The sequence below is a fragment of the Plectropomus leopardus genome, chromosome 12 (genome assembly GCF_026936395.1).
Source record: "Plectropomus leopardus strain MGB_pleo_1.0 chromosome 12, ASM2693639v1, whole genome shotgun sequence".
Taxonomy (NCBI): domain Eukaryota; kingdom Metazoa; phylum Chordata; class Actinopteri; order Perciformes; family Serranidae; genus Plectropomus; species Plectropomus leopardus.
In genome coordinates, this window is record NC_142187.1 from 26,401,885 (window position 1) to 26,414,429 (window position 12,545).

Genomic DNA, 12,545 nt, shown 5'->3' on the forward strand with positions numbered 1-12,545 from the left:
TTATTTATATTTTATTCTGTCTAAGTCATGTTAAATTCCATTATTAGTACTACTTATATCTGTGTTTACTGTTAGTATTCTTTAAGCTGTATTAATTCTTATTGGTACGGGTTGTTGTTGTTATTTTGTTTTGTAATTGTTTTTTCTCTTGTTTAATTCTACTTTAAATTTTGTCTGGCCTTAGTTTAGCATTACGGTTTGGCTCTTATGATGCCTTTGCAAGAAACCCTGTCTTGCTTCTGCTTTTCCATTTTTGTCAAAGCACTTTGTCAACTCTGTTTTTAAGGGTGCTATATAAATAAAGTTATTATTATTATTATTATTATTATTATTAGTATTAGTATTAGTATTATTATTATACAGAGAAGTACATCCAAAGTCTGTCATTAAAAACACTAAAAATAGTGACATAAATGTTTAAATCATATGAATAAACAATCTTTTTTTTCAGTAAACATACAAGGTTTTTAGGTATTAGAATAGATATCATTACAAAAGACTGATATTTTTAGGAACCTTTTACACAGTTATCTTTCTGTATTTGTTTTGGGTTTTTTTGTAGTTGCTTTTTTGGAGGAGACCATCACAAATACTTAATAATTTTTTGACAAATTCTCCCTGATACTTGGGTGCTGTATTTTTTATTTTGTTATTGTTTTGTATGTTTTTTTTGTTTGTTTGTTCTTTGTGTCTTTGCCTTTTGGTTGTTTTGGCTACACACTTTTCTAACGCAGGACAAGGCTCTGTGAGTATAGCTTGTGTTCATGTCGTCACTGTCCTTATCCTGTAATATATTTATTTAACTTTATTTAATAATATGGAATGTAAATTTATAAACAATAACTTTTTCTTTAAAAATGATAATTTCATCTAGTGTACTACACAGAAATACATGAAACGCTGATTTATAGGCCTGCCATTAAAAAAAACAAGAGGTTTCTTGCACTCCATAAAATTCAAGATGGCTTTGCAACAACCTGTGGAGCTTTGGTGACCTCCAGTGGGGATCGGGACATCCAGGTTGGGAATACTGTCAGGAAGTAGTACAGCTTTTGCATTAAATTAATGCTTTGTTGACTCCTCTTTAAGGAATTCTATTTCATTGCATGACACCAGCAAACAGAAAGAAATCCCAATTTAAAGTTGAATCTTTAAAGATGTATGGTGTTATGACTACAAACAAACTTGTGGCATTGGAGAATCTTTGTGGAAAGATATAGAATTTAAGAAAAAAGAAAGAAAGATAATGGTAAGCAATTATCTGATCTGGTTTAAAGAAAAATATACCATATCCATAAATCTCAATATGCTAACTCAAAACCCTTCTTTTCATTACTCATTGATGAAATCAACAGCACAATGACACAATCTGCCCTTCAATCAAGAAGGCTGTTAACAAATGACGATGTGTGCCCTTTTTCATCTGAGCACATCCTCTCGGTCTCTGTTATTGTCAAAGATTTGTTTCTCTATGTAAAATCTGGGGAGATTGTCAATCAAATCTGATTAAAGCAGATCCAAACAGTCCTGATGAAGCAGATTAGTTGAGTGCTCTCTGTCAATTCTCTGTGTTACATAATGCTTGCTATATGTTGATGATTTTTGCCTTACTTTAAGTGTTTTTAATACAGTTACAAATATTTAATGTTCTGAAGACTTAATTAATATTTGAAACCAGGTTCTCGGGTGCTTTGGATCTAAATATTAAACTTTCTGCCTTTAACATGTAGCCTACTACAACCTAATGCTTAAATATTAATATAAACAATTTTTGACCTAAACTCAAACATCACTAAACCCTGCAAACATTTACTTAAACTAAATATGCCCGTTCCTAACCCTTGTACCCAATTTAATAATCTTCAAATCGAAAGTTTTAAAATGCTGTGTTGGCAGTTCATTGAGCTTGCAGCTCATTATAATTGGAGTGTTTAATATAATAATTTCCCCTCAGGTTAACTTTTTTTAGTTACTTTTGCCCTGTTCTGGTGTTAAAGAAAATGCTTGTTTATTTAAATTTATTACTGAGTTTCTCCCTCAAAAAGGGGCCATTTACTACAGATTAATGAACAACATGTACAACAAACGTCACCTCTGATCTAGAAAAAATAAAAAGACATTGTTTTATCTTGTGTATTCAATGAGATTTTGTTCCCTGATGCTCATTCACGCTCCTTTCATCTCGTCAGCGGTGGTTACAAGTCACGTCACTGTGGTAAAGGCTGGTGCTCTCAATGACATCGGGTGAATGCTGAGCTTGTTCAGATGATTATCTGCAAGCAATTCATCAAGTTGTTACTTGAAGTTCTGCAGACATCAGGATAAAAAGATAAGTGAATCACTGAGCTCTCAGGCCTTCTTCCTGAATCTCCTAAATCCCTGAAAAAACAAACAAAATGTATTTCCATAGAAAAAAGATTTATTCATGTTCACTTTTGAATGAAATCACAATTCAGGAATAAGTGCATGTTCACATATGATGTGACAAAACTGTGTATTGAGTATAAATTATAGGTGACTATTTTGGGGGGGGTATATTACAGTATAATCAATGTTTTCTGTACATGTACCTGTGTAAAATCTGCAAAAGTAGGATGTTTAGATTGCTACAATAGTATATTCCTTTAAAACTAGGAATAATATTTGAAAAGTTAATGCTCTTGCAAGACTACAAGACTTTAAAGCTAGGAGCAGATTTATAGATATGGTGTCAACACCTTGTGAGAAAAAAAATCTACACTTTTGTTTAAAAAAAAAAAAATCAAACGAGCAAAAGTCTCCAGATAATAATATAGCTACAACAACATCAGAAACATTGTTTCTGAGTCAAGCCATCCAAATAGTCTGTAAAACAACTTACAGGGAAACACTACTCCGGATCTAAAAATTTAAACAAGTTACTCACATGACCTAAGACAGTTCAACCAGCATTATTTCAAACAAGTGAAAGCTTTTTTTTTTTCCTAGTGTTTTTTTTTTGTCTCTGTAAAAAATTAAGTGCAGTCAGAGTGTTACAAAAGATGGTGGGACATAATCAGTAAAAAGGACCAGAAAACACTTCCTGGGTACACAAACTAATGTGCTACACTGACAGAAAGCTTAGACAAATATGCTTCACGCTACAGCAGTGTGAATACGACCACAATCACATTTGCTATATTTACTGTTACATTCTCAACATAGTTAGTGTGATATCACACTTTAGGGGACACAGGAAACCCTCTCGTTTTAATCTAAAAGAAACCAGTTTGTAACACACATAGAACTGTCTTAGAGCATGAAAGCAAACAATACAATTCACCAGTATCCCGCTTTAAACTGACTATACATTCTATACATTGCAACATTTGTGTACTCGTTGACTCATCCTGTAAGATGAGTGTCGTCACAGTCGAGCCAACATTTTATAAGTAAGAGCTCCCTTTAATCATCTTGACTGCACCACAGAAACATGCTCAAAGCCTTCACATCAGCGTCAAGCGAGTGCACCGCTGTGTGTTGTCAACCCTTTAAATTCCAACATGTCCAGACTGTATCTATCTTGTGATTCTCCAACATTTGTACCTTAGGTTGTGTTTTAGGTTGAGCTGCCTGTTTGTGTTCTTTGCAATAGAGCTTCTGCCTCCCCAAAAATGGAGGCATTTACATCCTTTATTAGTAGCAGTCCTCCTCTGACACGTTTGGACCACATACAGCATTTTGGGCACAACTTTTAGAAGCAGAAGAGAACAGTTACAACGCATGAATGGAGTGCATCTGGTCCAGCAACTCTCAGCTCAATCGAGTCGTGTTCAAGTCAGCTTCCTTCCAGCTTTCATCAAGAAAAAGTTGGTGGAAAGAAAAAACTCTTTGGAATGAGAGGGGTTTGGCGTGACAGGTATGACTGCATGCAAACAGCACGGGAAGCTGCACAAAGTGTCACCTGACTCCGTAAGACGTATATGATAATTGATGGTACCACTTAGCTATGCTTTCCCAGTCAAGACATCAATGCCCTTTCCTAATGGAACAGGAAACGGTCTCATATTTATTGTCTGTATCCACTGAGTCCTCAGTCTGGGCCCAGATACTCTGCGTTCTCTGCTGCTGGGATGTGTCCGTTGGCGTGGCTCTTGAAGGTCGGAGTGAAGTCCTGTTGGTAATCAGGGTTGTCTATGCTGTTCTGGGGCTGGTATTTCTGAATGCTGTGAACCGTGCCGTTGGAGGTGAGTGGAAGGATGGCCGGGGAAGGGACCTCGTTGAGGTACTCGGGTCCATTGGCCTCGTTTTTAAAGCAGTTCAGGTACTCCGTCTCTGTGTCGTCTGAAGAGATGGTGGGGAGGATGGTACGAGGTGGACCAGGGTGCTGGTAGATGGGATTCATCATATCTGAGACTCCATTCTGGTTCATGTAGTCTGTAAAATAATTAAATCACTGACATCAGCAAGGGCCCTAGATATTGTTTCACATTAAGTGTTAACTAGGGCTGGACCCAAATATTTGGCTATTCGAGTATTCCGTAATTGGTTAGGTATTCGGTTTCCAATTTAGGCATTCGGATATTCTTTTTTCTTTTCTTCTTCTGCTTTTTGCAAAGCACAAATGTCATTTTAGTGTTTGTGATATTGCAGCTGCGCCTGTCACACACACATTGACAGGAATGATCATTTTACCCAATGGTTACTAACGGGTTTATTAACTGAGTTGAACCATTTCTGTGTCGTGTGTCCAGCAGCGGGATGTTAACAAATGAGCCTCCCAGCAGCTCACCACGAACTTAGCCGTTTCCTGCAGCACAGAGCAGGTGAATTTCAATATATTCCATAATGAGGACACTAATCATTTCAGATGCATAACTAAATATAACACACTAAGAGTTTTTTTTTTACTTTATAAACTACACACAACTGCTGACAAGAGTCAAAGGCACACCGGGCTCTCTCTCACATAACACTGAAGCTCCGTGGCCCACAGTGTCAATGCTCCGGAGCCCAGAAAATGGTTTTAAGGACAACCCTAATGTTTACGGAGCTTAAATCGAAACCATTACATTACTGCACTGCTGATCATTTTTAAACACGTAAATTTGCAGATTGATTTTGAACCATCTAGACAGCCACCATTTGGAGTTAAAGGGCCGCTAATTTTCCAAATAACACTCACTTTACTAAAAGAAAATTTGCCAATTTTCAACCGTCACTGTGTCGTCAAAGTATGAGCAGTGTGTTCAGATGAACGGGGTTTGGCCTCCCCCACCCATCTGTTGGCAAAAGTCTGTCTGGTGATGCATAATGCGTCATCTATGATGTGATTCGCGTCACTCACAGACCTCTCTTGGCAAATGAGTGGGGAAGTCCATGGAGCTCGTGGTACGGGGGGGAACCCAAACGCTGTTCAGCTGATGACCAGCGTTCTCCACCTTCTTTAACATTATTTTCAAGACATTTACGAGATCTTTCCAGGCCAAATTCCCCCAAGCTCAAGGACCCAATATGGTATAGTTTAAGACTCAGCTCAAGGTTAATTAAACTTAAAACAATTTAATTTTTATAATGAGAACTAGCAGACATTACAGAAGCTAAGAGTTAACAAATGGGACACAGGGGACTTTTTTTATAGTCTAAAAACTAACATTATATTAAAGAAAAACCAGGTGTGTAATTTTAAGGGTGTGACAGTTGGAATGGTGTTAGGTTATCGTAAATTACATTTTAAAATCTTGAGCTCTATTGGGTCTAATGGAATTAAATCTTTTTATTTTAATAATCTCCCCAAACTGTAAAAATAGATATAAACGGTCTATTTTTGTATACTTTGTCAAGCATTAACATGAAACAAACCGTTTTACTCCTCACTTTACACATTTTGCTTTACTACACCATCTTTTTTTTTAATGTATTTATTTTGTTCAAGTTTCTTGAACAATGTGATGAACTGTACCAATAAACCATGAAATAGGCTATTACCTACAGTAAAAGTAATTGTATTACTTTTTTTATTAATAGGTGACTTTGTGGAATTTCTGCATAACAACTTTGTATTTAAAAGCCTTTAAGCAGTAGTTTTATAATAAATACATATTTTGACGGTCATATTCCTTTGAGATGTGGGGCAGATATAAGGGTACTACTTTCCATTCACTTTTTTGACTTTTTGCTGGATTTTGCTGTACAAAATATTTGTTACAACAATCCATTTCATAAAGGGGATATCAAAATTACAGAAAAAACACGTTTGTTTTTTGTTGTACCTTGGGTATGTGTATCTGAAAAAAACCCCGTCTAAGAATTTGTGCCTGTACTAACTGTCCCTCTCCTCTCTGAAATCAAACATTTGCCTCTGCTCTAAATGTACTATAAAACCTGCGAGACTACACCAAATGAAAAATGGTTAATGTGTTCTGAAAATGTGTTAGTGGTGGAATAGCAGCAGTGGAATATGCTTCTTGTCCACTAGATGCCCCCCTTACTTACTGAATCAAAGGGAGCGCTCTACTGAGATTCACTTAAATTACATAAAAAACGGTGCCATTGATGGATTTTGACATTGGATACTTACCTGGAGACGGCAGGAAGGCCTCGTCTAAAAGTTTGTCTGTGGGGTCAGGGATATACCGGAGCACCATGCTTCCATCTCTGCTCGGGAATCCATTCTGCAACAAAGGACAGAGGTTTTTAGGGCACATAATACAAATAATTCAATTCAGTTAAATCATGTTCTTTAGGTGCAGTTTAAAGGATTGATTTTCTCTTACCAATAAGCCAGTTCTGCTGTGGCATGTCCCAATGCTACTGTTGAGGCTCTGCAAAATAAATAATATCAAGATGAGAGAATGCAGAGCAGGAATTTGTGTTTTATCACTGCCTAACACATTTAAATATATCTCTCTTATCCATAAAGCTGATAGTAAGTGAAAAAAAGGCTTTAAATCTAACTAAACAGATGTTTTGCACAGCACAATGACACTCTGCTGTGCTCAATTCTAGATTGAAACTAATTGTTGGTTTTTATTTTGGTAGCATTTTATTCTGACTTCCTTCTTTTATTTATAGATTTTTTGAAGTGTGTGTTTCTTTTAGTCACTGTGATTTATTTTAAAGCCTCTTCGGGGACAATGAGTTCCCTTTGAATAGTGTGTGTGTTTTATGGTAGCCGAGGAACCATAGCTGTCATCTCTGTACAAGCTGATGAGGATCGAAACAAACGTCCACGGAACAGATTCATACTCATTCAGGCAATGTGACAAGCTTTGTTGTGTCTGTCATATTCTCGAGTCAAAGGACTGCGAACGGTGTTAAAACCATGGAAACCAAGCGAATAAAGAGAACAGATTGACAGCTGTGGCAATGCAATTACTTTCAACAAGAAAAGGAAATTAAACACGCTGAAGGAGCAACCATCTGTGAAAAAGTATATACGTATATATACTCGACCCATAATTGGCCATGCCCCAACAGTGATATCACAAAAGCAGGCTTATGCTGAGCTTTTATTGGACAAAGATTTGAAAAAGTTGCCTGCAAAGGTAATCACACTTTAAAGCTTGTATGGGCTAACCAGGCTGTCAGTGGTCGGCACCGTTCCCAGGTACAAGAGCCAGACCTACGCATGGCCCCCGCTGAACCTGAGGTAGAAGAGTTCTCCTCGCTTAGTTCTCATCAATCAAAGGGCACCTGGGAGGAAACGTGGGGGAGGGGATGATGACCAGAACGAGTGGGTAGGGGTCAGGAAGCGAAGAAATAGTCCCACTGGTGACAGTTAAACCAAATGAGGGCAAGTGGCGTTCACAAGGTTCAGGCCAGGTACGACTGGCCACTTAGGTTCAAGTCAAGGACAATCAGTTAACCTTTTCGTTGTTGGATCACCTGGATGCAGTTTAACCCTCACCGTTCTTCCTCTGCTGCTTCATGTGAGCGCTAATTGCTTTCAACAAGCTGAAAAATGACTCTGCGTTTATTTCCATTCTGAGTCACGAGGTAATGAGTTATGCAGAAATTCTATTTCCCTAAACGCAGCTAAAATAGCACAGTTAAATTTTCAAACACATGGCTGCATGTTGGTAAAACGTGCACTGCCGGTGCATGTGGTGCAGTTTCTTAATCAATTAATGCTGCTGCTTCTGGGAAATTTCATACGGCAGCTGGTATTCCTCTTTCAGTGTTTGGATAGAGAAGGTCAGTGTGAGTGAGTCTGCCTTGTGCGTCTGTAATAGAAGGTATCTGTGTCTCATTACATGTCCACATTTACCTTTTTTTTCCCCGGGTGAATCTATATTGGCAGAAAGTTCATCATATAAAATATTCTGACAATAGTCTGGCTCTGGATCTCACATTTGTGTGAAACCTGTAATATGATTAGAAGTAAATGTGGTGGACCAGGTCAACAGCTGCTAGAGTTTAAATGCAACAAGCTGTAATCACAGTATTTTCCAATGTAGTGGTACAGCCGGGCCTTTTGTTGATATAGGAGTACTGTCATATATATAGTGCACTGGTTCTTAATCTAGGGTCCAAGACACCCATTACAGGTATAAGAAAACTCAAAAAATATACATACAATAAGCCTATATCTCAGCATTGCATTCATTTCCTTAAAGAAAACTAAATATAATATAATTTCTTGAGTTTAGATTATTATTCAAGATATAAACAAACAATGAATTAATTGTTAAATAAGAATAATAATAGAATAGTTAAATAATTCACTGTTAAACGCACTGCATTTAGAGCAGTGCTGTTCTAGATTGGTAGTTCTCAACCTTTCTTGTCTCAAGGAACCCTAAATTAATACACATTAGGTCACATACTCCCATTTAATGAGATTTCTCTACAGGGACCTCTATCTGAAAATATTTTGGTTGTTCATTTTGATTTTGAACAGAACTCTGTAGTTGTCAGCTTCATTTAAGGAGTTAACTGTGCAGAAAGTGAACTATAAAATCGGAATAGTCCCTCTTATGACCCGTATTCACTAATGTAATGAATTATACCGTGAAAATGAACTATTACCCATTTTTAAGGGGATGGCCAGAGATCCCCTCAGGCTGAGAAACACCGTCTCTGACAGAATCTTTCAACCGAGCTCTCTGACTTTTAATGACAGCACATTATTAGTCCAGTTAGTGAAATCTGTAATGCTACAGTAGTTTGACGGTACTACAAAATTTCTTGTGATGTACAATCAAGATACGTTTTCAGTAAAACTACGCTGCCCTGTGGTAGTTCAACATTTAGAAGCAGAAGCCAGTCTTCATCCTGAGTGACTCAGAGGCCAGTTGTGTTAAAGGGGAACTATGCCCATTTTCAGAATTCATACATGATATCCTATGGTCTAACATGAAAACCTCTCTCCCAAATCCAAAGGCTGATGTGCTAAAACTCAAATTTGTGATGTCTGGAGCTGCTCCATAGGCATCAACTGGTGAAAGATGCTTTGAATCACAGCGAGAGCACCCAGGGGAATGTTCTGAGTACTTGTATATGGGTACAGTTTCAGAATCAGGCTCCCATTCACTGTCTATGAAGTAGCTCCAGGTGTTTTATCCCATGACATCATAAGTTTGGGACTTATTCTGGTTTCTGGCTTTGAGAGAAAGAAGCTCATCTTCCCAAACACTGATCGAGTATTTCTAGGCCATGGAATTGGAAATCTTAATCTATGTTGTGTTCCCCTTTATTAAATTTTGTGCTTGTCATTGGATGATTGTTTGACTACAGTAATTATATGCCCAAATAAGTTGCTTTAAACTCTCCAGAAAACTGGACCAGTGGTTTGGTAGCAGCGGCTTTTTAAAGGTGGAAATGTTGTCTTCAAAGTATAGCATTCCTTTTCTATTTTAAATGCTTGACCACAAAGCAGAAATAATTATCCCCTCAAAGTTTTTCTGAAATATCAGCATTGAATAAATCACATTTATGGTTGTTAATTTTATTGCGAGGATGCATCAGTTTCTCCTCTTTTGCCGTAATCTGAGCCGCTGTACCACAAAAGTTACCTGAAAATCAGATCCCAAACTTTTTTTTTTTTAATATGGTGCAGCAGCTTACCGTGGAGTGAAGCAGAGGGGTGTGAGAGGTGCTCGGGCTGCTGAAGAAGCCATGTTGTGGCACCAGGTACTCATCCGCATCCACAGCGTCCACCATGTCCTCCCCGCTGATCAGGCTACGGTACAATTTAGTGTCTGTGGGACTTGGTAGGTGCATGCGGTCATCGCCCTGAGATAGAAATGGAATGTACCTAGTAAGTTTGGTGTCTTCAATAGATTAGTACAATTTATGGATAAATAAACTGAAAATTTATGATTGTAAGATCTGAGGTTAAATTATACCTGAATGACCAGATATCGAGGAGGATCCCGAGCCATTTTTGTAAACTCAGCTATGAGCTCCCGGAAACGAGGTCGGCTATCTGCATCAATCATCCAACCTGCGCAGACACATCAGCAGAAATCATCATGAGGCGAGACAAGATGATTAAAGGAATACTTCACCCACAAAATGACTAATTGTATATAAATTACTCACCCAGTGTGACATTAATTTCATGAAGGAAAATTTGTTTTTCTCACATGCCTGAATAGTGAACATTAGGCGAAGAATCCAAAAACAAGGAAATCGCTTGATGAATTGAAGGAAATTGGGGACCACATTAAACAACAGCAAAACTATCCAAAACATCAGTTTACAAACTCTCACAGAACTTGTGTAACACATGCATACTCACTAAGACCTTGCAATTTAAAACACTTCGGCATACGAGTAGCATGTCAGGGCAGGTAGGTGCATTTAAATTCACCTCGAGCATATTGCGTATGAGACTGCTGTGTTTTTGTTTTGACAAAAATGCATATGTTTGCATGCACTGCCTCCATTTAATTGAGTTATTGTGAGACTTTTCTAAATCTAAACTAAGACTTAAAAACACTAAAGCCTCACAATAACACAAAATAACTGATCAAGGCAGCGGTGAGGAAGAGGTAAGTGAGGAAAAGTTACAGTTTTTGTCAGGGGAGTTTGCCTTTGAAGAGAACATAGATAACTTTCCCTTTAAATTCAGTTCCCCGTCAGAAAGGGCTGTTTCGTTTCATGAGCATGGCTGTAGATAAATGAGACTTGGATGATACCGCACAAGTTGTGTAAGAATTTATAACCAGATATTTTGATATAGTTCTGCTACTGTTGAAGGCGGACCCCTTTTACTGCAGTTCATCAACAATTTTCTCTGTTTTTGGATTCTTCGCTCAGCATGGAGGCATGCGAGAAGAATTATTTTTTCTTCACAAATTCAATTTAACAGGGTGGATAACTGATATACAAATCGCCATTTTGTGGGTGAAGTATAATTTTAAACGTAAACATTAGCCGCAGCAGCAGATTAAAAAGAAAAATAATGTAAATGCACTACGAAAAGGCAGAAGATTTCCACTATCCCACCAAGCTTACATTTCACCATGATCATGTAGACATCGATGGTACAGATTGGAGGTTGAGGCAGTCTCTCCCCTTTCTCCAGGACCCCGGCTATTTCACTGGCTGGTATCCCATCGTACGGTTTGGTCCCAAATGTCATCAGCTCCCAAACTGTTACGCCTACAGACAGAAAGACAGTTGGTATATGTCAGTCTGTTGAGCTGTCATTCACATTGTTTCGCTACCAATAGAAGGGAGGCAATGAGAGTGACAGGATGTGAGCTTCGCAAATATCACACAGTATCAAAATAGCTATGTTGACAAATTGGCTCTGCCTGCAGGAGTGGGAGTTTGCAGGATGCATCTCTGTGTTGGAGGAACTGAAGAAAGGAAAAGGAGGAAAGGAAGCCCGTCACTTCTGCCAGGGTCTGCTGATGCTTTTGCCATATTGAGCGGAAGGCATGATCAAAACCCTCGGGAAAAGAAGATTTGGAAGCTGGCCCACACATAAAGCTGTGCTGTGTTTGTGTGTGTGTAGGCATCTGTGCATATGTGTACTCCTTGTGCTGGAGAAACTGTTTGTGTGGGTTGTGGCAACAATCTACTCTGACGTGATGTTGTCCATCCGAGACTGCTGGTGTGTAGGTGTGCTCTACCTGAGTCCTAACAATCACAGATGCTTCCAAGATGATCTCCCTTCTCATTTTGTGTTTTAAAATGTTGACAGGTCCAAAAACAACATCCTATCTGAAGCTTGAAAATGTCTTTCCTCTCTTTGCCTCACTCGCTGTTAAAACACTTTATTTGGCAATGAATAAATATTTCTCCAGTGAGACTGTCATCAAAACTCAAGAGTACAGAACCCCAGCTGTTTTACATATCTGAAGTTACACAAGGACTCAAGCTCCAGGATTTGTGCTTTGCAGCCCAGTCGCTTGAATAAAATGTTGTCATTGTGCATTTCTGTATGGATAAGTTTCATTTGAACATTTCAAACGTATGGTGTAGTTCAAATTACATGAATACGAGCTGAATTTCTCATCAGGGGATGGAGGGGATGATGCACAGAGCAGCAGATCATTGTTTGCAACCAACAAAAGCAGATATTTTTCAATGATAGCGCGGGACATGTTGAACTGTGTCTGTGGCATCAGGCC

The 12,545-nt window shown here is 38.3% G+C and overlaps 1 protein-coding gene across 1 annotated transcript in view; it reads right to left on the reverse strand.

Annotated features, from left to right (window-relative positions):
• Positions 1 to 2,401: 2,401 nt before the first annotated feature.
• Positions 2,402 to 12,545, reverse strand: part of egfra (epidermal growth factor receptor a (erythroblastic leukemia viral (v-erb-b) oncogene homolog, avian)) — a 55,208-nt gene continuing 45,064 nt past the window's right edge. Inside the window, exons 23-28 of the mRNA XM_042497209.2 lie at positions 11,422 to 11,568; positions 10,308 to 10,405; positions 10,027 to 10,194; positions 6,735 to 6,782; positions 6,539 to 6,632; positions 2,402 to 4,395 (exon numbers count right to left, since the gene is read on the reverse strand). Coding sequence (XP_042353143.2) covers positions 4,052 to 4,395; positions 6,539 to 6,632; positions 6,735 to 6,782; positions 10,027 to 10,194; positions 10,308 to 10,405; positions 11,422 to 11,568 — 899 coding nt within the window. The 3' untranslated portion in view covers positions 2,402 to 4,051. The remainder of the gene's footprint in view (positions 4,396 to 6,538; positions 6,633 to 6,734; positions 6,783 to 10,026; positions 10,195 to 10,307; positions 10,406 to 11,421; positions 11,569 to 12,545) is intronic.